The sequence below is a fragment of the Balaenoptera physalus genome (genome assembly GCF_965194825.1).
Source record: "Balaenoptera physalus genome assembly, chromosome: 6".
Lineage (NCBI taxonomy): Eukaryota > Metazoa > Chordata > Mammalia > Artiodactyla > Balaenopteridae > Balaenoptera > Balaenoptera physalus.
In genome coordinates this window covers 101079714-101107063 of record NC_138885.1, presented here as the reverse complement: position 1 = coordinate 101107063, position 27350 = coordinate 101079714, and the positions used below count along the sequence as shown (strand labels likewise).

At 37.1% G+C, this 27350-nt stretch overlaps 1 protein-coding gene and 1 long non-coding RNA gene across 2 annotated transcripts in view; both read right to left on the bottom strand.

Moving 5' to 3' along the window:
* Positions 1-27350, bottom strand: part of LOC309663438 — a 237947-nt gene that overhangs the window by 161230 nt on the left and 49367 nt on the right. The gene's annotated exons all lie outside the window — the stretch shown is intronic.
* The window catches only part of CPS1 (carbamoyl-phosphate synthase 1), a 141542-nt gene that overhangs the window by 97077 nt on the left and 17115 nt on the right, over positions 1-27350 (bottom strand). Inside the window, exons 2-12 of the mRNA XM_082466953.1 lie at positions 25707-25816; positions 22624-22768; positions 21419-21508; positions 19053-19109; positions 8910-9002; positions 6479-6568; positions 4641-4769; positions 3984-4090; positions 2979-3117; positions 2265-2342; positions 403-501 (exon numbers count right to left, since the gene is read on the bottom strand). Coding sequence (XP_082323079.1) covers positions 403-501; positions 2265-2342; positions 2979-3117; positions 3984-4090; positions 4641-4769; positions 6479-6568; positions 8910-9002; positions 19053-19109; positions 21419-21508; positions 22624-22768; positions 25707-25816 — 1137 coding nt within the window. The remainder of the gene's footprint in view (positions 1-402; positions 502-2264; positions 2343-2978; positions 3118-3983; positions 4091-4640; positions 4770-6478; positions 6569-8909; positions 9003-19052; positions 19110-21418; positions 21509-22623; positions 22769-25706; positions 25817-27350) is intronic.

Sequence of the window (27350 nt, the reverse complement as noted above, 5' to 3'; positions counted from 1 at the left end):
CGTTGAAACAAAAATTTCTATCGTCTATAATGATTCTGTAGTCTGAACTGTATCTCAAGCATACATAGGGCTATGGTTTATTGAGTAATGGAAAATATATCAAATTTGAAACTAAATTAAACCTTATTCTCTATTAAATTATTTTCATTACAAATGTTCTAGAAGAAGTGAACTTTAAAAGATATGATTTTTAAATCAAAACATGAAGATTCCAATGATCATCCAATGAATCATCTAGAACAGACCAAATAATTAGATGCTAAGATGATGGGTGATTGCAATATTACCAATCATTTTTCATAGACATCAAAAAGGTTTACATCATTCACTTAAAAAAGAAGTCATCACACAATAGAGAAAATCCAAAATACATAAACCAAAAGGAAGCCCACATATACTGACCTCAACTCGAGATGCTACTAGGGCCGGCTTCGGTAGAACTGATGTAATTGTGGTACCTTTCTCCTTCTTTATCAGTGAGAAAAAGGAATCAAACAGGTACTAGAAAAAAAAATATAGCCAACTAGTTAGAAGTTTCAAAACTCACAAAATTCTCAGACAAAATACAGTATACCCAGTTCAAGTTGAACTTTAGACAAGCAACAAATAACTTTTTAGGATAAGTATTGCTATGCAGTATTTGTTTTTTTGTTTTTTTTGTTTTTGATTTTGTTTTGCCAAAGCTGGCAAAACTAAATATTTACTACTATAAGAATTAGATCAAATAAACACTTCTAACTGCTCATGTCAAATCCTATTAAAAGAAAGTTTTCAATATAGGTATACATATAGCTGATTCACTTTGTTGTACAGCAGAAACTAACACAACATTGTAAAGCAATGATAATCTAGTAAAGATGTAAAAAAAAAAAAGTTTTCAGCAGAGAATGAACATTTCAAATAATGCCTTCTGAGAATGTCATTTTCAGCCCCTTAATTATGAATCATTTTCTTCTTCTAAATAAAATTCTAACTATGCAAAAAGAAAAAAATGAAGCTATATTACTTATGCACCCTAAAGTTAGAAATAACTGGATATTTAAATTTTCTATCAGGTCAAAAATATCTCTAAAGATTGTATTACGTATAAAAATATCTCTAAGGTTATTCTTAAACTTTATCAATGATTTACTTCCACTGTTGCACTAGACGTGACAAATTTCAACAAAGATATTTATTTTGCAACTATTTGGCAGGACAGGAGAAAAAAAGAACTAAGTGATACTGGATATCACATATCTTAATTTCAGTGTTCCTAATCTGAAGTCCTACTATAGGCAAATAATTTAAATTTTAAGTTAAAAAACTATTAACATGCATTAGGCAATAGATATACGAAACTAAATTTTATTTTTGAGTGTCATCATGGGTAGGTAATGTTGTAGTGACTTTGGCTATTAAGAACCATTCTTTCCTAATAATATTAAAACAAGAACAAAATACAAATATCTGAAAAGGCAACTCAGGGATGAGGAAGTAGAGTCTACAATGGGAAAATTTTTATTCTCCTCTTTGTTTTACCTAGGTGTCTTTTCTGAGAGCATCTCATGACAAGGAAGAATTGTCAGCATTACTACTGGAGGCCCTAGGGTATAGGAGAGGAAGAGTCACTTCAGACTTCCCAGACTTTTCTGAGTATCACCGCAAGCTCTTGTTTGGAAAGATGTTCTTGAACATTGAACCAGAAGCTCACACAAAAAAGTAAAAATATTTAAATTAAAAACAAAACTCCTCTAAGCATTCCTTATGGTTCTTTTCTTAAGCCATCTGACTCATATGTATGTGCACGTATACCCTCTCCCCTCCCAACACCCCTGACCTTCTTCCTGTTCCTGCTGCTGTTTATTCTTCCTTCGTGGCTACGCAACCAGTTGCCATAGGGGTTTTTGTGAAGTCACAGATGGGGGATTAAAATTTCATTTCAGTTATGAGAACGAGATAGCAAGAGGGAATTCATTTGCATAGTACCACAATTGTAAATTTCAGAACTAAATATATTAGAATGATAATCATTTAAATAAAAATCACATTGCATCAGTTTCTTAAGCGCTTTCCCACTTTAACTGTTTAAAAAGATAGAAATTTCCTCCATGATATTCATGGGGAAATTTTCTTACAATATGGGCATTATCAAAGCACTCTTTTTAAGAATGTTCTGTACTAAGACCACCCAGGTGATTATTTTGGTTTCTCAATTTTTCACATAAATATATTTCTGATTTAAAAAATTTTAATATATAATAGGCCTCATCTTTCTGACATACCTCAGTGTCTGTTGGCCCTGGGCTGACTTCTGGGTGGAACTGCACACCAAAGAAGGGTTTGCTCTCATGCATAATCCCCTAAAGGAAAAAGAAATGGGAAGAAATTCCTTCAGTAACAAAGAATGTCAACCAGGACTACGTATGATTCAGTGGACAATAAAATTCAAACTTTAAAAATTAAGTTAAAAGTTTGAGAACATTCTAAAAACAAACAGTACTAATAAAAATAGGCCAATAAAGATTCAACTGGTGTGGTTCCCTTATTAAAAACAACTGATTTGGTCTATAGCCTTTGAGGCCCCTCTAGGCTCTGTTCAGAATAAACTCAAATCCTCTTCTTTTCTCCAACTCCTAAATTACTTCTCCAAGGGTCTTCTCAAAGGCTACTTCAGTGCTAAGTGAGTCCCAGAGACCCACGTAGACTGGGCTCAAACAGACCTCCACCAATCACCCATTAGCAATGAATGTGTAAGACAGCCATTGATTAACCACTCAAATTGTGGATCTTAAAGAGTCAACCGATAAGAGAATAAGACAGAGAGAAATGACTTTTTAAAAAGCAGAGGGCTGTGGGAAATAATCTGTAACAAGAATTCTTCCACATACACACCCCAGAAAAGCCCACATAAACAAGGGAAAGGTCATTGTAAAACAGAGTATTCAAAGTCCTGCACTTCTCATCACTCACTCAACAGGTTTACTGAGAGCACTTACCTCATTTGTTTGATCATTGACATTCACAAAAAGTGGTTTCCAACCAGCAGGAAGGGTGCCGTCCAGGGCATAGCCATGATTCTGAGCAGTAATGAAAGCCTGTCTGTTTGTGATATTCAAAACAGGCTGATTCTGCCCTCTGGAGAGAAAAGGGGAAAAAGAATATGGAAAAGGAAAAGTGAAGAAAAGAATATAAATGCATTAGTTGTAAAATAGTGAACAAGAAAAGCCGATTAAAATTCAAAAGTTTCAATTGCTTAGTGAAAATTACTCCATGAGAAAAGTCACAGATTGTTAATCCCAATAATTTTAGGAAAAAAATCAATTCAGGAAGCTTTGTTGTGTGTTAAATATCAGGTCTATTAAACTTCTGTAATCAGTTTTAGAAAAGGGGAATTGCACTCATAACAAAAAGCTAAGATCTGCTCACTAGCTGAACAGAGACAAATATAAGCCACTTATTTTAAGGGAGGTACAGTAATTTTAAAGCCAAAGAAGAGTTCTTGGGGGATAATAAAGAAATAACTACTCAGTCCTGAATCAATTTGAATTATACTTTATGTGGAGGGTGGACTGTGGGGGAAAGTTCCATGTTGAATAAATTAACATCATTTGGGGTAAGGAAGTAAAACCAAGAGGAGCTGAAGATTTCTCGATTCTTAAGTCACACTAGAGTTTTACAGTGTTATCAGCGCTCTGAAATCAAGCTTAAAATCAGAACAATTTCCCTTGGAATATTATTTGATTGAGTATTATAACTTCAATTTATGCCAAGGAAAGGAAAATAACTTTAAACTACGGCAAAGTTATCATTAGAGAAGGCTGCCTTTCAAAAATGCAATGAAAGTGGTATCAGGTAGTCAGCCAGCTGTGAACCATATAATAGTGTGCTTATCGATTTATTCTGAAGAAAATGGCACGTAAGTTCTCTAAGTCTTTTCGGTTTAGTTACTAACAGTATTTCAGAGCCAGTTTGACATGTAAACAGAAGCATAACTGCCTTACCTGTTGGCCATAGACATTTTGTAGGCTTGGGCACCAGCAGCCAATCCTGTTATTAAATTTCCTGTACTGATTCCAAACAATGGCTCTTTGCGATCACTCTCCAAGATCTAAATCAGGGAAAAATTGTATTACTCCAGAAGAACGATTCCAAAAAATGCAATCTCTGAAGGAATGAAATGAAGCATTTTTTTTTCTTAATTTACAAGGTAAAGACAATAGTAATTGAATAAAAAGTTAGAAGATAAATAAGGACAGGATTGACAATTCGCAGCATTAAAGTTCAATAGAATGTACTTAACATCCAGACTAAACTAAATCTAATTTAATATTTCTCTGGAAACTTGAAGGTCTTATAGGTCCCAAGTTGTCATTTTCCAGTTGTACAGACAACACATTTGGAGATTGGACTCCAGTTCTATGCACTCAAGGACACAATCCCAGTCACTTTGTCTGAAGTTCTTTTTTCTTCTTCCTGTGGAACTCTCTCCTCGTTGGTTCCCCCTATATACTATCTGTGCTGACATTGCCTCAGAGGTCACAAATAGGAGTACTAAAAAATTACTTGTATAAATAAAATATATTACAGCTTTTTCGGCCGTGCAGAGCAGACTCTCTCCACTTCACACACAGACACAGACTATCCCAGGTTCACTGCACCTTTTTGACATTCTGAATTAGTGGCTGTGCAAGAGCTGGGTTCCCAGGTCCTCCAGCAATTAAAAGCCCATCATACTCCATCTTGGTGAAATCATGATTCCAGGGCACTACATGCACTTCCGCTCCTCGCTGGAAAAGAAACACAAGAATGGTCAATTTAATAATATTTTTCTTCGCCGAAGTGGTAAACCTTCTCTTGGCTAATTACTCCCGAAAGGGAAGGGAAACTGAGTCCACGATTCAAATAAATAATGCTGAGCAAAAAACTCTTTGTTGACTCATATTTTGTGTGATGTAAATGGACCCTAGGATAGAAAGTGGAGAAAAAAAACACTATTTACATTTTGATTCTGAAAAAATAGATGATGCATTTTCCCACACTTCAGGAGGCTGCAGACCTAAAGGCTTCATGACTGGGCACACAGGAATACAGGTTATCTTCCCTAGCTCTGGGAGAGGGAGTTGCAAAAAAGAAGATAAATCCCTTTCTCCAAAATTTAATTTGGTCCACCTCTCACCTTTTTCAATTCTGTATTTTTTGTCTGACCAAATTTTAATGATTTCTTTCCTAGGGTTTTTTCATATTATCTATAATACCTATATTCTGATAGAAAAATTAGAACTTTCCTATACAAAAGTGGATGGAAAGATGTCTTTGAGTATTTCCCTAGAAGCATTTCCTGATATAAGAATTTGAAAGAAAGAAGTTTCTTTCCAGGGGTTTCCAGGAAATAGCAATAGAAAGCAACATGGGGAAAGACCCTAATAAAGTGTGCATTATCAGGCAGTTACTACAATGAAGAAAAGGAGCTTCAGCCCACTGGGGAATTCTGAGAGCCAGTGTAGCATATTTCACCTAAAGACAGCTTAGCAATGTGGCAAGGGAGCTGGGGAATTTATACTCTGTCATTGATTGGGGCTGCTCCAGGGATCATTAATTCTATGTCATTTCCTGCCTGCCAGCAGCCTCCAACCAACCAAAGAGAGCCCTCAGGCAATAAGATGCAGACACTTGCAATTAGAAGATGAACAAAATGTCTTAAAATGATAAAATGAGAGGGAGATATGGCTAGGCCAACCACAGCATCTACTATTTAAGGGTCCATGCACATTTTTGTTAATAAAATTGATCAGCATTCAAAATCATTATTTGGATGTTGCTGATATTCTATAACAAAAAAAGTGAATTGAAGAATTCTCCTTTACCCATGCTAATCTGGTGTTATGCAAATATATCTAGGGGTGGGGTGCATGTGTATAAGAGAAATAGAAAGACAAAGAGACAGAGGGAGACAGAGAGAGAAAGAGGAGAAGGAGAAATCCCAACAAAACAATCTTTAAGAAAACACTGTAATAATGGTTACGTTCTCCTCAAGTATTTTTAAGGTCTAATTTCAATTGGTTCTCTAAGAGTTGATATAAAGCAATGTGCAAGTTTGTACTATATCAGGGCATGATCCCTACAAACATGTGGTACATAATAAATGTAACCCAAAGGGGGAGTTCTCCTACTGACTACCTTTTTGGTTATCTCTAAACCCCAAGAAACTGAGTGTGTCATGTCTCAGAATGTCAGTCAGTAAGTGAAAAGAACAGTCTTCATTTCCTTCTGTGTTTTTGTGGCCTTTGAGGTTTTTTTTTTTTAACAGAATCTACATCTCTAATTTTAACAGGAATAAATGTGTTATCTAATAGATCAAAGGCAAAAAGAAGAGAGTATATCCCCTGACATTCTGACAGAATACACAAGCTTTCTCTGAAACAGATAGAGGAAATCAGATTAACACTAACGATCAATATTAGAAACCCCCATCCTTGAGATGGAACAAATTACTTACCTTTACTAGTAAGCGGATTACATTGTTTTTTATCCCACAGTCTACAGCTACCACTTTCGTGGGATTTCCTTTGCCATACACCTTGACATCCTGCCATTTTAAAAAACAGAGAGTAAGAGAGAAGGTCCAGCTGTGAGCAACACATCAATATCATAAACATCTCAGGATGCTCTGCACTTGGTAACAGATTGATTGCTAACCACTAGGGAGTGGCTGGCAGTTAACAATCAATTTGTAAGAAAGGCACAGCAAATGCCACAAACTCTACCTTCTTCATGAGAACAAAGTACCTTGCTGTTTTGTATAAAATGTTGATTACAGTAATAACAGTTATCCCTAAGAAATTGGTTGCTTCCATAATTAACAAATATCTTTCCCATGTTTTGCCTCATTAACAATCAGTTGCAATGGAATTTCCAAGTATTATTGCCTGATTCAGCACTAAACAGATGTAGTAATAGATATATCATGCTTTAAATACCACTTGATCCTTAACTTGCAATAAAGTTTGGATGAGGTAGAGCTGTTGTGCATTAGGCTTATGCAGTGGGGCTAATGGATAAAATCAGTCTGAGTCAGAGGACTTGCTAAGCTAGTGTAGACCCCTGGTCCCTTTAGGTTACTGTGCAATCATTTGCATTTAAATGGTAGGCTTCATAAAAGGATCCCAGAGCATATCATAATCATTACCTATGTTTTAAGCACTGCTAGGAGTCAGATCCATTTTCACAGGCATTTACCCAAGAAGTAGTTCCCCAAAGTCGTAAAAGAAGAAATAAGAGAGAGAGAGAGAAAGCCTAGAGGGCTGGGTGCCCACACTGGTCCCAGCTTCGAGAGTCAGCTAGCACATTCTGAATTTAGAATGATTTCAAAGTCTGTTAAAGGTTTTAGATGAAATTTGCAATCTGGTGTCTACACAAACACACCATATACTCTCTGTACAGAATGACAGAAGTAAGCAAGACCTCACAGAAACTGGGATATATGAATTTGCTAGGAATCTCCAAGACAGGAATATATTATGCAGTATTTTTCAACCTTAATTGACCACAGAATTTTTTTAAGGTGACTTTCTCCAGGCTAATACTTCTCACATTTGGAAAATCTAGACTAGATCTCCAAGGTAGTTCTAAACTCTAAAATTCTATAAAAATAGCCCTCTATCATGCTGTGTCTCAAACAAAACCACTTCATAGGAAAATATGTTAAAACCTCTTTCTCCTATTTGTCTAAGCCACCCTGCTGTCTCTTTTCCTGCTGTTACTGCTCAGGCTAGGCTTTCACGAGTTTTGTCCTAATTAGTTGCAATAACTTTCTAGTTATCTGCTCTTTTATCCAGTTTACTTTGCTCCAAAATGATGCCAAATGGGTTCCCAGTAGTCTCCAAGTTGGTTGATTTATTTAGCCAACGGTACTAAACCATCTAGCTCTAGCCCCGTCCATCTCCACTCATCTTTGGCCAAATGTGGGAACCTATATGTGTGAACCCTTAGGTCAGCCACACCAAACTACACATAACTCTTCAGAGACACCGCATCGTCTCATACCTCTGTGCCTTTCAACACATGCCATTTCCTCTGCCTGAAACGAAGTTCTCCTAGCTCTCCATCTACCGAATTGCTCTTTATGTCTCAGAACAAGCCTGATTCCTCTGTAAAAACCTCCCCTGATCCACCTATTTCATTGGATGTTTCCCCACACATGCCTTTATGGTACCTCATGCACATTCCAAGGACAGCATTTATCACAGTATTCTCTCCATGGTGCCTACTTGCTTGCCTACCCCACCAACCTCTATGGTCCCCAACGACAGAGGCTGTAGCCCAAGAGACTCACCACTACATTAACAGATATTCACTCAAAATCAACACATCTTTCTAAGATGTACTCTATACCTTCCTGTAAATATACAATAAACATATCTCACTTTGGGGTGATACAGTCATCGTCATGAATACTACTCTTTGAACTGAGCTGTAATACATTAAATCTTCAGTGTGCTCAGGAATACTTTTCCCTGCACAAAATGACCCCAGATTCTGATTACTGTACTGGGTCTGATTTCTATAAAGTGTTCTTGACTCTCTGGCAGACCATTCGCTCTGACTCCTGATATTCAATTGAACAGCCCTTTTATTTGACATTGTTAAAGTCTTGAGCTAAGGAACCACAAGAGGAGAGAAGAAAAATTAAAATAACAGTAAACAGCCTCTAAATCAGGCCATGAAGATCACTCTGTAAGTAAAAGTTATAACTTTAAATGCACTGATTTTGTAATATATCAATTTTAACTGCTATGAGACCCTTTTTTCCCTCAACTCTGATGCTTCTGGAAGATGACCTCGACTTAAAAGAAGATTTTGATATTACAAAAGAGGAAAGTCTAAAGGGAATAAAATAAAACAACAAAACATGAAGGAAAATTTCTCACCTTGGTTGAAACCTCAGCAATCAAATTCTGCTTATTTGGATCCACAAAGTCCACAGATTGACCTTCAAATTCAATCTTCCCAAGCATGGTACCCTATCAAATTAAAAAATTAGACAGTTAACAGGGAGCAATGACGCAGGTGCTGACAGGTTAAATTCACAGGGACTTACACAGCTGCTCCACTATTTAGATGTCTTTATAACATACTCATAACCATCAGCAAGAGATCTTCATCTTCTCAACTAGGAAAGATGAAGCAGTTTGCATGGTACATTTTGGGAAACACTATGAGAAGGTACAATTAGTTCTTTTAGGGCTGAGACAGTCACCTGGGGTAAGCAAAGTCAAAGGGCAACAGAATTCAGGTCTCCAGTAGATGCAAATCAGAGCATTTAGAGTACTTATGACCTAAAGCTATTTCGTGGGTGACGTCGACAAACTAATCAATTGAGAAGAAAAAAAGAAGTCTAAAAATAGCTGAAAATTGAAAAAGAATGCAAACTTATTAGAGAGTAAAATTCACAAACAAAAAAATGTGGAATGCTGTATAAGTCACAAACTTTGAGAAGTTGCTATGAAAGGGTTCACTGCTTTAGACATGCTAATAAGGGCTTGAACTTCAGAGCATGCTTAACCCTCTGTAAAGTTTTCACAAATTAACCTTGCTAGCTTGAACGTGGCAAATGTTATATTATTCTTAGCTGTCTTGAGATTTACTTATTTGTTAGTAAGTCTACTTTGACCTATTTAGAAAATGGTATATTTCATAATCAAGACTTTATTGAGGGAGGGAACAAGTCAAAATAATTCATTGATTTGCTTTTCTCCAAGGAAATTGTTGCATTGAAGGAAATAGAGGAAAGCCTTTATTTCCCTTTGAAACACATTCCTTAGGAGAAGAAGTAACTTGGGAGTGAGTGAGTACCAGCAACATGGTTAGAGGGTCAGATGGTTATTTCAGTGGGATTCTTAAAACCAGAGTACTACCTCACACTCTGGGAAAAATAGTAAAAATCACCTTTCACTTCCATACTGGATTATTAAGTTTCATAGTGATCTCCACTTACTTTTATAATCCAAATCACAGACGTCCTTGACTATATTTATGGATCCCTAATTTTGAAATTCGGTTTTCAGTTCTCATTCCCTTTTTCTTAAAGCATGCTGAATGACAAACACCCTTACTTTTCAACCTAAGACTAATAGAACTGAAAGCCACGACATAGTTTTGCTGTTGTTGTTGTTGTCGTTTTTAACATCTTTATTGGAGTATAATTGCTTTACAATGGTGTGTTACTTTCTGCTTTATAACAAAGTGAATCAGCTATACATATACATATATCCCCATATCCCCTCCCTCTTGGTCTCCCTCCCACCCTCCCTATCCCACACCTCTAGGTGGTCACAAAGCACCGAGCTGATCTCCCTGAGCTATGTGGCTGCTTCCCACTAGCTATTTTACATTTGGTAGTGTATATATGTCCATTCCGCTCTCTCACTTCGTCCCAGATTACCCTTCCCCCTCCCCATGCCCTCAGGTCCATTCTCTACGTCTGCGTCTTTATTCCTTTCCTGCCCCTAGATTTTTTAGAACCATTTTTTTTTTAGGTTCCATATATATGTGTTAGCATATGGTATTTGTTTTTTCTTTCTGACTTACTTCACTCTGTATGACAGACTCTAAGTCCATCCATCTCACTACAAATAACTCAATTTCGCTTTTTTTTTTTTTTTGAAATTTATTTATTTTTGACTGTGTTGGGTCTTCGTTTCTGCGCGAGGGCTTTCTCTAGTTGTGGCGAGCGGGGGCCACTCTTCATCGCGGTGCGCGGGCCTCTCACTATCGCGGCCTCTCTTGTTGCGGAGCACAGGCTCCATACGCGCAGGCTCAGTCGTTGTGGCTCACGGGCCCAGTTGCTCCGCGGCATATGGGATCTTCCCAGACCAGGGCTCGAACCCGTGTCCCTTGCATTGGCAGGTGGATTCTCAACCGCTGCACCACCAGGGAAGCCCAATTTCGCTTCTTTTTATGGCTAAGTAATATTCCATTATATATATATGTGCCACATCTTTTTTTTTTTAATTTAAAAAAATTTTTTAATTAAATTTTATTTTTTTTATACAGCAGGTTCTTATTAGTTATCCATTTTATACATATTAGTGTACATATGTCAATCCCAATATCCCAATTCATCACACCACCTCCACCCCACAGCCACTTTCCCCCCTTGGTGTTCATACGTTTGTTCTCTACATCTGTGTCTCAATTTCTGCCCTGCGAACTGGTTCATCTGTACCATTTTTCTACGTTCCACACATATGCGTTAACATACAATATTTGTTTTTCTCTTTCTGACCTACTTCACCCTGTATGACAGTCTCTAGGTCCATCCACGTCTCTACAAAAGACCCAATTTCGTTCTTTTTTATGGCTGAGTAATATTCCATTGTGTATATGTACCACATCTTCTTTATCCATTCATCTGTCGATGGGCATTTAGGTTGCTTCCATGTCCTGGCTATTGTAAATAGTGCTGCAATGAACATGGCAGGGCATGTGTCTTTTTGAATTATAGTTTTCTCTGGGTATACGCCCAGTAGTGGGATTGCTGGGTCATATGGTAATTCTATTTTTAGTTTATTAAGGAACCTCCATACTGTTGTCCATAGTGGCTATATCAATTTACATTCCCACCAAAAGTGCAAGACAGTGCCCTTTCTCCACACCCTCTCCAGCATTTGTTGTTTGTAGATTTTCTGATGATGACCATTCTAACTGGTGTGAGGTGATACTTCACTGTAGTTTTGATTTGCATTTTTCTAATAGTGATGTTGAGCAGCTTTTCATATGCTTCTTGGACATCTGTATGTCTTCTTTGGAGAAATGTCTATTTAGGTCTTCTGCCCATTTTTGGATTGGGTTGTTTGTTTTTTTGATATTGAGCTGCATGAGCTGCTTGTAAATTTTGGAGATTAATCCTGTGTCAGTTGCTTCATTTGTAAATATTTTCTCCCATTCTGAGGGTTGTCTTTTTGTCTTTTTTATGGTTTCCTTGGCTGTACAAGAGCTTTTAAGTTTCATTAGGTCTCATTTGTTTATTTTTGTTTTTATTTCCATTACACTAGGAGGTGGGTCAAAAAGGATCTTGCTGTGATTTATGTCAAAGAATGTTCTGCCTATGTTTTCCTCTGAGAGTTTAGAGTGTCTGGTCTTACATTTAGGTCTTTAATGCATTTTGAGTTTATTTTTGTGTATGGTGTTAGGGAATGTTCTAATTTCATTCTTTTACATGTAGCTGTCCAGTTTTATCAGCACCACTTATTGAAAAGGCTGTCTTTTCCCCATTGTATATTCTTGCCTCCTTTATCAAAAATAAGGGAACCCTATGTGCATGGGTTTATCTCTGGGCTTTCTATCCTGTTCCATTCATCTTTTTCTATTTTTGTGCCAGTACCATACTGTCTTGATTACTGTAGCTTTGTAGTGTAATGTGAAGTCAGGGAGCCTGATTCCTCCAGCTCCGTTTTTCTTTCTGAAGATTGCTTTGGCTATTCGGGGTCTTTTGTGTTTCAATACAAATTGTGAAATTTTTTGTTCTAATTCTGTGAAAAATGCCATTGATAATTTGATAGGTATTTCATTGAATCTGTAGATTGCTTTGGGTAGTATAGTCATTTTCACAACATTGATTCTTCCAATCCAAGAACATGGTATATCTCTCCATCTGTTTGTATCACCTTTAATTTCTTTCATCAGTGTCGTATAGTTTTCTGCATATGGGTGTTTTGTCTCCTTAGGTAGGTTTATTCCTAGGTATATTATTCTTTTTGTTGCAATGGTAAATGGGAGTGTTTCCTTAATTTCTCTTTCATATTTTTCATTAGTGTATAGGAATGCAAGAGATTTCTGTGCATTAATTTTGTATCCTTCTACTTTACCAAATTCATTGATTAGCTCTAGTAGTTTTCTGGTAGCATATTTAGGATTCTCTATATATTGTATCATGTCATCTGCAAACAGTGACAGCTTTACTTCTCCTTTTCTGATTTGGATTCCTTTTATTTCTTTTTCTTCTCTGATTGCTGTGGCTAAAACTTCCAAAGCTATTTTGAATAACAGTGGTGAGAGTGGGCAACCTTGTCTCATTCCTGATGTTAGTGGAAATGGTTTCAGTTTTTCACCATTGAGAACGATGTTGGCTGTGGGTTTGTCATATATGGCCTTTATTAGGTTGAGGTAAGTTCCCTCTATGCCTACCTTCTGGAGGTTTTTTATCATAAATGGGTGTTGAATTTTGTCAAAAGCTTTTTCTGCATCTATTGAGACGATCATATGGTTTTTATCCTTCAATTTGTTAATATGGTGTATCACATTGATTGATTTGCATATATTGAAAAATCTTTGCATTCCTGGGCTAAACCCCACTTGATCATGGTGTATGATCCTTTTAATGTGCTGTTAGATTCTGTTTCCTAGTATTTTGTTGAGGAATTTTTCATCTATGTTCATCAGTGATACTGGCCTGTAGTTTTCTTTCTTTGTGACATCTTTGTCTGGTTTTGGTATCATGGTGATGGTGGCCTCGTAGAATGATTTGGGGAGTGCTCCACACTATGCTATATTTTGGAAGAGTTTGAGAAGGATAGGTATTAGCTCTTCTCTAAATATTTGATAGAATTTGCCTGTGAAGCCATCTGGTCCTGGGCTTTTGTTTGTTGGAAGCATTTAAATCACAGTCTCAATTTCACTGCTTGTGATTGGTCTATTTATATTTTCTATTTCTTCCTGGTTCAGCCTCAGAAGGTTGTGCTTTTCTAAGAATTTTTCCATTCCTTCCATGTTGTTCATTTTATTGGCATATAGTTGCTTGTAGTAATCTTTCATGATCCTTTGTATTTCTGCAGTGTCAGTTGTTACTTCTCCTTTTTCATTTCTAATTCTATTGATTTGAGTCTTCTCCCTTTTTTTCTTGATGAGTCTGGTTAATGGTTTATCAATTTTGTTTGTCTTCTCAAAGAACCAGCTTTTAGTTTTATTGATCTTTGCTGTTGTTTTCTTCTTTTATTTTTCATTTATTTCTGATCTGATCTTTATGATTTCTTTCATTCTGCTAACTTTGGGGTTTTGTTCTTCTTTTTTCTCTAATCGCTTTAGTTGTAAAGTTAGTTTGTTTATTTGAGGTGTTTCTTGTTTCCTGAGGTACGACTGTATTGCTACATACTTCCCTCTTAGAACTGCTTTTGCTGCATCCCATAGGTTTTGGGTCATCGTGATTTCATTGTCATTTGTTTTTAGGTATTTTTTGATTTCCTCTTTGATTTCTTCAGTGATCTCTTGGTTATTAAGTAGTGTATTGTTTAGCCTCCATGTGTTTGTATTTTTTACAGATTTTTTTCCTGTAATTGATATCTAGTCTCATAGAGGTGTGGTCAGAAAAGATACTTGGTATGATTTCAATTTCCTTAAATTTACTAAGGCTTGATTTGTGACCCAAGATATGATCTATCCTGGAGAATGTTCCATGAGCACTTAAGAAGAAAGTGTATTCTGTTGTTTTTGGATGGAATGTCCTATAAATATGAATTAACTCCATCTTGTTTAATGTATCATTTAAAGCTTGTGTTTCCTTCTTTTTTTAATTTTTTGATCATCTGTCCATTGTTGAAAGTGTGGTCTTAAAGTCCCCTACTATGATTGTGTTACTGTCAATTTCCCCTTTTATGGCTGTTAGCATTTTCCTTATGTATTGAGGAGCTCCTTTGTTGGGTGCATAAATACTTACAGTTGTTATATCTTCTTCTTGGATTGATTCCTTCATTATTATGTAGTGTCCTTCTTTGTCTCTTGTAATAGTATTTATTTTACAGTCTATGTTTTCTGATATAAGAATTGCTACTCCAGTTTTCTTTTGATTTCCATTTCCATCGATTATCTTTTTCCATCCCCTCATCTTCAGTTCTTTGTGTCTCTGGTATGAAGTGGGTCTCTTGTAGACAGCATATATGCGGGTGTTGTTTTGTATCCATTCAGCCAGCCCATGTCTTTTGTTTCGAGCATTTAATCCACTTACATTTAAGGTAATTATTGATATGTATGTTCTTATTATCATTTTCTTAATTGTTTTGGGTTTGTTATTGTAGGTCTTTTCCTTCTCTTGTGTTTCCTGCCTAGAGAAGTTCCTTTAGCATTAGTTGTAAAGCTGGTGCTGAATTCTCTTAGCTTTTGCTTGTCCGTAAAGATTTTAATTTCTTTGTTGAATCTGAATGAGATCTTTGCTGGGTAGAGTCATCTTGGTTGTAGGTTTTCCCCTTTCATCACTTTAAATATGTCCTGCCACTCTCTTCTGGCTTGCAGAGTTTCTGCTGAAAGATCAGCTGTTAACCTTATGGGGATTTCCTTGTATGTTATTTGTTGTTTTTCCCTTGCTGATCTTAATATATTTTCTTTGTATTTAATTTTTGATAGTTTGAGTAATATGTGTCTTGGCTTGTTTCTCCTTGGATTTATCCTGTATGGGACTCTCTGCGTTTCCTGGACTTGATTAACTATTTCCTTTCCCATATTAGGGAAGTTTTGAACTATAATCTCTTCAAATATTTTCTCAGTCCCTTTCTTTTTCTCTTCTTCTTCTGGGACCCCTATAATTCGAATGTTGGTGTATTTAATATTGTCCCAGAGGTCTCTGAGACTGTCCTCAATTCTTTTCTTTCTTTTTTCTTTATTCTGCTCTGCAGTTGTTATTTCCACTCGTTTATCTTCCAGGTCACTTATCCATTCTTCTGCCTCAGTTATTCTGCTATTGATTCCTTCTAGAGAAGTTTTAATTTCATTTATTGTGTTGTTCATCATGTTTGTTGGCTCTTTAGTTCTTCTATGTCCTTGTTAAACGTTTCTTGTATTTTCTCCATTCTATTTCCAAGATTTTGGATCATCTTTACTATCATTACTCTGAATTCTTTTTCAGGTAGACTGTCTATTTCCTCTTCATTTGTTTGGTCTGGTGGGTTTATACCTTGCTTCTTCATCTCTTGTGTGTTTCTCTGTCTTCTCATTTTTCTTAAGTTACTGTTTTTGGTGTCTCCTTTTTGCAGGCTTCAGGTTTGTAGTTTCCGTTGTTTTTGGTGTCTGCCCCCAGTGGCTAAGGTTGGTTCAGTGGGTTGTGTAGGCTTCCTGGTGGAGGGGACTAGTGCCTGTGTTCTGGTGGATGAGGCTGGATCTTGTCTTTTTGGTGGGCAGGACCGCATCCGATAATGTGTTTTGGCGTGTCTGTGACCTTATTATGATTTTAGGCAGCCTCTCTGCTAATGGGTGGGGTTGTGTTCCTGTCTTGTTATTCGTTTGGCATAGGGTGTGCAGCACTGTAGCTTGCTGGTCATTGAGTGGAGCTGGGTCTTAGTGTTGAGATGGAGATATATGGGAGAGCTTTTGCCATTTGATATTAGGTGGAGCTGGGAGTTCTCTGGTGAACCAATGTCCTGAACTCGGCACTCCCACCTCAGAGGCACAGCCCTGACATCCGGCCAGAGCATCAAGACCCTGTCAGCCACACGGCCACTCACAAAAAGAGAAAAAGGAAAAAAATATATATGTCATTACTCTCAAAGTCCACCTCCTCAATATTGCGATGATTCATTGTCTATTCAGGTATTCCAGAAATGCGGGGTACATCAAGTTGACTGTGGAGATTTAATCCACTGCTCCTGAGGCTGCTCAGAGGGATTTTCCTTTCTCTGTTCACACAGCTCCTGGGGTTCAGCTTTGGATTGGCCCCGTCTCTGCATGTAGGTCATCTGAGGGCGTCTTTTCTTCGCTCAGACAGGACGGGGTTAAAGTAGCAGCTGATTAGGGGGCTCTGGCTCACTTAGGCCGGGGGGAGGGAGGGGTACGGATGTGGGGTGAGCCTGCAGCGGCAGAGGCCGGCGTGACGTTGCAGCAGCCTGAGGCACGCCATGCGTTCTCCCGGGGAAGTTGTCCCTGGATCACGGGAGCCTGGCAGTGGTGGGCTGCACCGGCTCCTGGGAGGGGCGGTGTGTAGAGTGACCTGTGCTCACACACAGGCTTTTTGGTGGCTGCAGCAGCAGCCTTAGCGTCTCATGCCCGTCTCTGGGGTCCGCGCTGATAGCCACGGCTCGCGCCCGTCTCTGGAGCTCGTTTAGGCGGCGCTCTGAATCCCCTCTCCTCATGCACCAGGAAACAATGGTCTCTTGCCTCTTAGGCAGCTCCTGACTTTTTCCTGGACTCCCTCCCAGCTAGCTGTGGTGCACTAGCCCCCTTCAGGCTGTGTTCATGCCACCAACCCCCGTCCTCTCCTGGGATCCAACCGAAGCCTGAGCCTCAGCTCCCAGCCCCGTCCGCCCCGGCGGGTGAGCAGACAAGACTCTTGGGCTGGTGAGTGCTGGTCGACACTGATCCTCTGTGCGGGAATCTCTCCGCTTTGCCCTCCGCACCTCTGTGGCTGCTCTCTCCTCCGTGGCTCCGAAGCTTCCTCCCTCCGCCACCCGCAGTCTCCGCCCGCGAAGGGGCTTCCTAGTGTGTGGAAACCTTTCCTCCTTCACAGCTCCCTCCCACTGGTGCAGGTCCCGTCCCTATTCTTTTGTCTCTGTTTTTTCTTTTTTCTTTTGCCTTACCCAGGTACGTGGGGTGTTTCTTGCCTTTTGGGAGGTCTGAGGTCTTCTGCCAGCGTTCAGTAGGTGTTCTGTAGGGGTTGTTCCACATGTAGATGTATTTCTGATATATTTGTGGGGAGGAAGGTGATCTCCACGTCTTACTCCTCTGCCATCTTGAAGGTCTCCCCCTCAACATACGTATTTAATATGAGCCCATATCACTCATAATCAAATATAATAGGCAATACCACTATTTTGTCTGTGCTAATCTATTCAGCCAAATTTTGAAAAGCTAATTGCCTCTGATAAAAGCAGGGTTCACCTTAAACTAACCTATCACATGAAGAATATGATATGGTCTTGTAAAGTGTTTTCCCAAATAACTAGGACTGGTTATATTCTATTCAACCTGCCAAATCTACAGCTTGAATTGAATTTCCCAATTTTATTCCCTTCCCATTCTGGTATCCTCATCATTGTTTACTGCTCCCACAACATCATTGGGCTACGAAAACACAAAAATCTACCTGGGATATATAATCTCACTAACATCTATTCTCAGGAATATCATGGATCAGGGAATAAAATCAGAGACAGAGTAGAAGGATTGCATAAATTCTCAGTGTCTTTCTTCTGGTCATGGGTATGTGGCCATGTTCTTATTTTCAAAGCTGTTTTTTCTGTTTACAGAGATCCTGTGTCAATACATATTCCAACAATGTACAATAGATTTTCTTGAAGAATCTTTTTAACTTTGTATCTTTTTTACATAAAAATACATAATTTAATGAGAAAACTTTGGTGGCGTTAAGGGAATTTAGTTAACATTCGTGAGATAAAGTTTCTTTCTGTTCTGGGATATGAAGCTTTCATGTAAGAAAAAAACAAGTGTCCACCTCTTATAACAAGAAGAAGGAAGTAGATGGGGCTGAGATATTCTCATAGGAAGGGTCAAATATTTCAGCTAGCAGATATGAAAGCAAAAGATAAACTTACCTTCATCTTGGTCATTGGAACAATTTCAAGAAAGACTATATAACTGAGGTAATACATGCAGGGTTCATTTAATACACCCACAAATTATAACTCACTAAGTTCAAAAACTCCTCCAAGAGTACTAAACAAATAATGGCCCCAGTGCTGTACACTTCCTGGTTTTCCTTTTTCAGCAGGTAGGTATTCAATTTAGGTAAAATTCTTATGCACCTAGTTACCTTCTCCACTTGTTTCACTAGGCCTATCACATAAGCTGAATTACAAAGGCTTTAACTTGTCACTTGGAATAGAGAACATAGAGTGGGCACTCAATAAACTACTGCTGAGTGAATTAATCTCAAAACCATTCAGTAACAAACATCCCAATCAAGTATTCAGTCTTGAAAATTACATCAAAAATAGTAAAACAGGATGACAGAGACCCAAATGACAGAAATTGACCAGATTTGTTCTTTTACACACCAATGGGTTCCTTGGGCAAAGGGAAAAAAACATATATATATATATAAATATAGATTTGGTTAAATATGATTATCATACCTTATCTCGAATTATTTTAGTCAGCATTCTTGTATCCACTCCATAAATTGCAGGGACCTGTAAGGAAAATAATTGTAGTGACAGTAAAATTGGAGGAAATTTGGTCCAGCAGAGTTTTCAAGTTACAAACTTAACATCATCTATCTTCCTGAGCAGTAAATAATTTCTCTACTCCTTCTTTTCTCTGATCCAGGGTGTCTGTGTCACGAGAACAAGGTAAATTGTTGTTCAATTGGGCACAGGACTCTTAATACCCAGACCCTTACTCAGAGTGAAAAGTGAGAAATTCTGAACATCAGTCTTCTGCTATAGCTCTTTTGCTTTTAATCCAGGATGTTAAATAAGTAATATAATTTTATATATACATATATATTTCAAAAAAATGGAATTTGTGAACTTCATAAGCAAAGATATGTAATTAACAGGCAAATCCATGTTGTGAACCACATGTTCCTGGCACATGGTAGGCAATCCTGAAGGTTTTCCTGAAGGTGCTTGTTAGGTAGCCATGCTGTATTAAAATTTTGCCCTATCTATTAGTAAATCAGGCACCACCATTTGTTTTAGTTTCTTTGACTAGGTTGGATAGAGATAGGTGTAGTACAGTAAGTTCCCCCCTTCTCCCCAGTTTTGCTTCCTGTGGTTTCAGTTACCTGTGATCAACCATAGTCTGAAAATATTAAATGGAAAATTTCAGAAATAAACAATTCATAGGTTTTAAATTGTACACCACTCTGAATAGTGTGATGAAATCTCCCACCATCCTGCTCTGTCCCACCCAGAAGCTGAACCACCCCTTTGTCCAGCAGCGCCCACTCATTAGTCATTTAATAGCCACCTGGATTGTCAGGTCAACTGTTGCGGTATGGCAGTTCTATGTTCAAGTAACACTTATCTTACTTAATAATGGCTCCACAGTGCAAGAGTAGTGATGCTGGCAATTCAGATATTCCCTTACTGTGCCTAATTTATAAATTAGACTTTATCATAGGTATGTACACATAGGGAAAGACTTAGTAGATATAGGGTTTGGTACTATCCATGGTTTCAGGCATCCACTGGGGGTCTTAGAACGTATTCCCCGTGGATAAAAGGGGAAAGAGCAGCAAGTTAAGAATGAGGGAACAGGTTTTAGTTTCTTTTCTTCCATCAATTATCTGAGTGATATTTGAGCAAGATGTTTTCCCATTACCTGTACATAGAAGGAGGTAAACTGGTTATTATTTTAGACACTCTTCTACTCTATGTGTCTATGATCATGGAAGAAGATTCAAAGCACATTTTGAAAACAAACTAACAAAACATGGATTAAGTTTATACTTCAACTATGAGTTCTAACACAAAGCAGCTATAATATCAGGTGTCTAAATAACACAAAGGAAACATTAAGGGGAGGAGGGAGGAGTCTCCTGAATGATGATTACAAGGAGGTAAATTCAGATAATGATTGAGAAGAAACTAGCAAAGACCTAGGAGATAATACAGATGCCTTCTTCTCTCTTGTAAAAATTTAGCAAGAATGAGACTCAGGAAACAAAGATCAAGATTTTTTGCTTTGTTAGAAAGAGGAAACGTTTAGCCTCAATTGGCAGATGCTCCTCAGAGAGGCAGAGCTTTCTCAGAATAATATTCAGTCAATTACAGGCCCAGTTGCAACTTAACAAAAAGCAGCTACTGTAACACTGGAAATAAAGCTTAGTATATTAGGTCTGTTAACTTTCAGTAGGTCTGACTTACAAACCAGGAGAATCCCCTTATCTGATTAGAAAATAATACTTAAAGTAAGGAAGATATAAGATAAGGTTAGTAACTTTTTTAATTTATTACTTCAAATGAGGTGATATCTAATTATACGTCATAGTCATAACCTTTAAGCCCAAAGAGACTTGACGGCAATCGGTTTATATTAATTAAGAATTAAAATTAAGAATGTATGGTATGATTACATGACCTGAGCAAGGTCACACAGCTCGCGAATGGTAGAGCTGGTACTAGAATCCATGACACAAGTTACATATCTAGATCCTGGTTAAAGGGGGGAGGTTATGTTGCTCCGGAGAGTAGAAAATTCTAAAATTTTCTCTAACCCCTTTCCAGAATGAGAAAGTCTGTCTACCAAGCATGTATGAGTGCCATCTAGTGGATAAACTGAAAATATAAGGTCCTCAGTGTTTATATAAAGAATGAGTTCTGGACAGTTCTGGACAGTAGTAACATTTCAGTCTGAAGGAATCGCGCTCTGAAACAAAAGGGTCCCAATCTGCTTTATCTGTTTGGCCCTTTTCAATTACATACACCTTCCCAACTTTCCACGGACCCCACCAATCGTCCTTAGGTGATGCTGGATGACCTATCCTATTTCTCACCTTTTCTTCCTGTAGCCATTGCCCTAGACTCTTGGCAGCCAGCCAGTGGTGGTAGTCATCACTATAATTCAGCACCAGCAAACCTGCAACCTAGAAAGACAGGCAGTCATTTTTAAAAAGTGATCACAAAACACTACCCAACTCTTGTGACTTGTCTTCTTTTTAATTAATTAATTAATTTTTTTCCATTCTTTTTCAAATTCTTTTCCCATTTAGGTTATTACAGAATATTGAGCAGAGTTCCCTGTGCTATACAGTAGGTCCTTGTTGGTTATCTATATATTTTAAATATAGCAGTGTGTACATGTGAATCCCAAACTCCCAGTCTATCCCCCCTGTTATGACTTGTCTTAAGAGTCAGTTTACATTTTTCAAGCTTTATTATGTTCGTTGATGCAACACTTAAAATTTTGAAACTTGAAAAAAAATGTGATAAAAAGTTTTCTCGTAAAGTACAATAATTGTTATCTTAATTACCATGTGGGGAACAGTCTTACTTGGTTTGCCAAATCCTGAGAGTAAACTAGGTCCCCCTTCTCAGTACCCTGTACTTTTCCACTATGGCATTTATCAATAATCTAATTAATAATTATTTGCTTAATGTACATTGAGAATAAAACAATTTTTTAACTTACATTTAAAAGAAACTAAATACTTGGGGGAAATGGTGAGATATAGAACTAAATTAAATGATCAGTCCAAGTCATTCAAAAATAGAGTGGTGAATTTAGAGTGTAAATTTTTGAATCGTTTATATGGTTCACCTCCCTAAGATATTATTCAAATTTGCCTTGAATAGGAAATTTTAATTGTGTTTACTTTTCGGCTGGCATACAAGTTATCTTTTACTCATCTCCCAAAGAGGATAAGATTTAAAAGGTAAATAATTGATACAGAGTTGATTCTTAAAATCCATTTAAAAGGTGATTCAACTCGAATTCTTGCAGCATAGTTGTTATCTGAACTTATAACAACATTTTTCCAAATGAAGCCAGTTTTATCCACGGCATTAAAAATAAATCCAGAGTGCCCTGAGAAAGGAAACTCAGAATAATGTCATGTTAAAGATTATTCTCATATACCTAGGAGTAAGATTGAGAATATAAATTTAATGATTTGTACTATAGGATTGAGGCCGAAATTTTGTCCAGCTTAGATTCTTAATAAATCAACTATGCCTTTTAAATAGTCATCACTGGTACTACCTTAATTCCATCGGACTCCAAATATTTGCTAAGTCCCAGTTCATCCAGTGCAGTAGTGTCAGGGGCTCCACCATTCCCAACAATAGGATTGGCCATGGTGAGAATCTGTCCCTTGTAAGCAGGGTCAGTAAGAGCTTCCGGGTACCTAGGTAAAGATGCCGAGAAATTACCAACAAAAAAATGTATTCCACATACATGATCTTAATGATTGAACCCTTGAAAATTAGAGAACATGAGAATAAAATCCTACAAGCTCGTCTCTAGATTTTGCCAAACCTAGGGAAATTTTATGATAGAGTATGGAAATTTATCCCACGATATTACTGATATGAAAAGACTCTTAAGTAATATGGCATATTCTCATTTAATTTTCATTCCCTCAATTTCTTAAATTTTTTAATTCCTTGAAAAATTCTTCACAGGGTCTTAACTTTTTAAATATTGCTCTATTTAAAGTTTGCAGATATCCTGAAGAATCCCCTAGCCTACCAGACATGACTGAGTCCAAACTGATATTTACCACTGAGGGCTGACAGTTTCACCAAAATATTAACTGTCAAAAATTGAAAAGTTTTTTAAAAATATCTGAAGAGCATACTGATTACGTCAGTGATGGTCGCCTGGGTATATATGTTTATTAAAATTCACTGAACATTTAAAACTCTAATTTATTTTCTATGAAAGAAATACTTAATAAAGTTGATTTTTAAAATATTTTAGTTATATAGAGAGGTGTATGTTTGATAGTTATTATCAAGTTATCATTGATAGTATATGTTTGATAGTTATTATTTTATTACAGAAAAAAATCAATCCCAAAAAAATTGACCCAAAGCATTTCTGTCTTCTAAGTTAAAAGATTCCAAATAACTATTTTAAAGTACTGATGTGGAATTAAGAAGAAATGCAGTGTGGGAAGGAAAAAATAAGAATACATGTATTCTTGTTTTTATTCTATATATAAATAAAATTATATATAAAATCTCTATTCTTAATAATAAGAAGCATTATTCCCATAAATACCAGGATCTAGCTACAGCTATTCCATGCATTGGAATGCATTGCAATGAGATTTTTTTCCCACCCTCTTACATTTTCACTTCCCACAGAGAGAGTTAAACCTAATCTTTCTTGTGGATTACTACTGAAACTGAATTTAGGTGCTGAGGGGGACAGACTGACAACCTCGAAAGCAATAAAATTCAGCTCCGGCAGTAGTCAACACGAATTCTTCAACCCTCATCCAGACTAACTCCTCCCAGAACTCCCTTTGTCAACAGAATACTTAGTCTCTCAGCTCAGCAACCTCTAAAGTGACTAAGATGCTGTGATATTTACCCACACCTCCATCAGCTAATTTCTCAGATCCCTCTCACCTGTCAGGAGCTAATAATTTTTTAACCAAGGCTTACACATAATATAAATGCATTTCTTGAAGATGAAAAACAAAATAACTCCCTTAATTATCAACCACCTTACTAAGTGAGCCACGCATGAATGAAAGCAGCATTTCTCAATGGAAAATAGGATGTGTGGACTAATCTTATTAATGAATGCATCTTTCTACATCAAAAAAAGTCTTTAATTAATTTAATTTTACTTCTTTTCTTCTTTCTTGCCATGAAAGAACTGGCCATTCCCTTTAAACATATGCCTACAATGCTCTCTCCAGTAAATGAACAAATATAGCTTGTCCTAGAGAACTGCACTGTTGGAAGAAAATTAATCCATCAGGTCCTGTTTGACTTTTGTGATGTGACAAGATTTATTACCCATAATCTATCACAGAGAAGAAAACTCGAGTGCCCTCCATCATTCTGATCTATATTAAACAGTTGTTTGTTGGCAGGTATATTAACACAGCTAGTAATTAGTGCTGTCAAAAGGCTTAAATAATTGCCTGGTGAAGCAAAACTTTGCAAACAGTTTTCATATACTGTAAGTTAAAGTTCTCACCAGTGGAACTATTTTAAAAACCATCTAATATTCTGTATTTCAAACAGAGAGCTAAGAATTTAGAGGATAATGCACATTAATAATATAATGGAAGTTTGGTCAATCAATATCTTCAATACCAGTTAACCCAATGCCTCCTTGTCTTTAAAAGGCTAACTGTATTTCCCTAAAGAATTCATCCAATATTTTACAGTTTAGTCTATTGAATCTCTAATGGAAACGTTTTGAAACCACCTAATTTTTTAAGACATAATTTTTTAAATTCCTAGCCATAAATTACTATCTAATCCAATCCCCTCACAATTTACATGTGGAAACTAAGATTCAGAAAGGTTAAGTGATTTTCTCAATATCACATAATCAGTTACCATTAGAACTGAGACCAGAACTTCAGCCACCTGGTTCCCAGATGAACATTTGTTGGCTAGATAAGAACAGCTACATGATTTCTGTAGCAACTCTTACCTTTGTTGCTCTACACCTATTAGCAGAACTTAAATACTAAATTCAGTCTCAGTTGATAAATTTTGAAAATATCCGATCTATGAACCTGCTCTCCTGTGTTTTACTTTAAGATAATAAATGTATCTGTTATTTTACCTTTCTTATTAGAGTGCAAAATTATATATTGTATTTTATATAATTTTGCACTATAATACCTAAGGAATTTCTTAGCTCCTTATAATAGTTCATATTAGATGTGCAAAGTTGATTCTTAACTTCACTAATGGAATGGCACTAGAGAGTGCTACCCATCCTTTTCCCTGTTTGATTTTCACCTTAAATCAGATTGATACTGACCCCCCGCCTTACAGAAGCCACTTGGTAATCTCACATAACTTGTGTCTCTGTACCCTAAGTTTCTAGAATTAATTGTGTTCTTTTTTAGCATGGGAACACCAGTGTCTGTATTCTCTTCCATTTACAGCCACAGGGAGGAGTTTGTGTCTATGCCCCTTTTCAGGGTTGGCTTGAGCAAGCTATGTACAAGCACAGGGCAACTTCAGGACAATGTGTAGTATTATGATGATGATGTGGTGATTTCAATTTCCCACCATGAATAAGATCATCCAGTTATTCCTCTATATAGAGGAAGAATAAAGCCTTGGAATAGAAGCATTACTCACCCTGCTAGGCCAGTATTAAAAACCACTTCACCAGCAACAGAGGATGGATGGCCAAAGGAGTAACCTTTCATCTTAGTTCCATCTTCCAGGACAATGTGCGCTGTCTGTGCCTAAAGAAACAGATTCATGAATCATAGCAGAATACAAAATATAAAGTACACCTAGTTGAAAAACTCCAAAGGTACACTACATAAACGTATTAAATAAATGCACAGTATATTTGATGAAACCATACTATCTAGATTTGGAGTCACTCTCCTGTTACCACTTTTCTTCAAATGTATGACTCTTGTCACAGGCAGGTGTTTTATTTTGTTTTGCTTGAAAGAGGAACTGAAGCATGTCGACACATTGTCTATCCTAAGTCTACCTGTAGAGTTATTGACAATCCAGAAATACTTCAGTTTAGCTGTAATGCTATGTGTCTGTCTTTTCCCTCTTAATATTCCCTAGCTTTGTCAAGTATAGCTTAAGGGAAATTCATGAGTTTGCAAAAACTTTGTGAATTTTACTCATTACTCTGAGGCTTAGAGCTAGAAGGAATCTTCAAAGTTATACATCAAATTGCGTTCCATAGAGCTCTTGTGTTTGATGGAGTTGTCTCAGGGGCTGCCCCCTCCCCGAGCTTTAGGATCATAAAGAAACTGAAACTTTATCATTCTATTAATACTGATACAAAAGGAAGCACTGTGGAACTTCTGAAAATATAGCGCATTTTGCTTTTTAGTAGAGTTAGTTATATACATGTCTGGTTCTCCCTTTAGACTACAAGGCATTCTGAATTTGACTACTTCACCATACTAATCTTTGAACCAGCTTCTGTAAAATTCTTGGCTAAGAAGAGGGACAATTAGAGAAGCTTATCTCAGAAGCAGGCATCATCTACTCTTCAAAAATACTCTAAATCCTATTGTTGAAACAATTTGGGTCTAATTCTCAATTTCCATACAATTCAGGGGGGAGAGAAATGTGTTAAACCACACTTTGGGGTGCAAAATCTAGACTCCGTAAAAAACTCTATAGGACAAAATATGGGAACATTTTGATTTTATTAAAGATAAACTATAAAGGAAAACATCTCTGCAGTAATTTAGGAAATTTGAAAATAAATTGATATTTTATTATATTCAGTGTATTTTTAAGATTGATGATGGCATTATGGTTATATTTTTAAGAATTTTCATTTTTTAAAGATATACACTGAAATACTTAAGCATAGACTACTATGATATCTGAGATTGGCTTCAAAATAATCAGAGGTTAGGGGGAATGGATAGGGATATGAATGAAACAAATCTGGCCATGAGTTGAAATTGCTGAAGTAAGGAAGATCATTGTGGTGTTCTCTCTGCAAGGGTTAAGTGCAGCCATTAAAGACAGAAAAATACTAATTCACTACTTTCCTTTCCTTACTTTTTTAGCTCTGGATCCCATAGCGTCTAATCCTTTTCTATCCTATCACCCACCTCCAGTCTTACCACACACACGCACACACACACACAGACACCAATCTCAGTATACAGCAGGAAGGCAATACATGATTTCTAGACCTCTGTCTCTATGTTCCTCTAGCTTTACAAGCACTCAGCTTCTCGAGAGTTAAAATGGTAAAACCTCATTATTTTTCTATAGTAACCTTCTCTT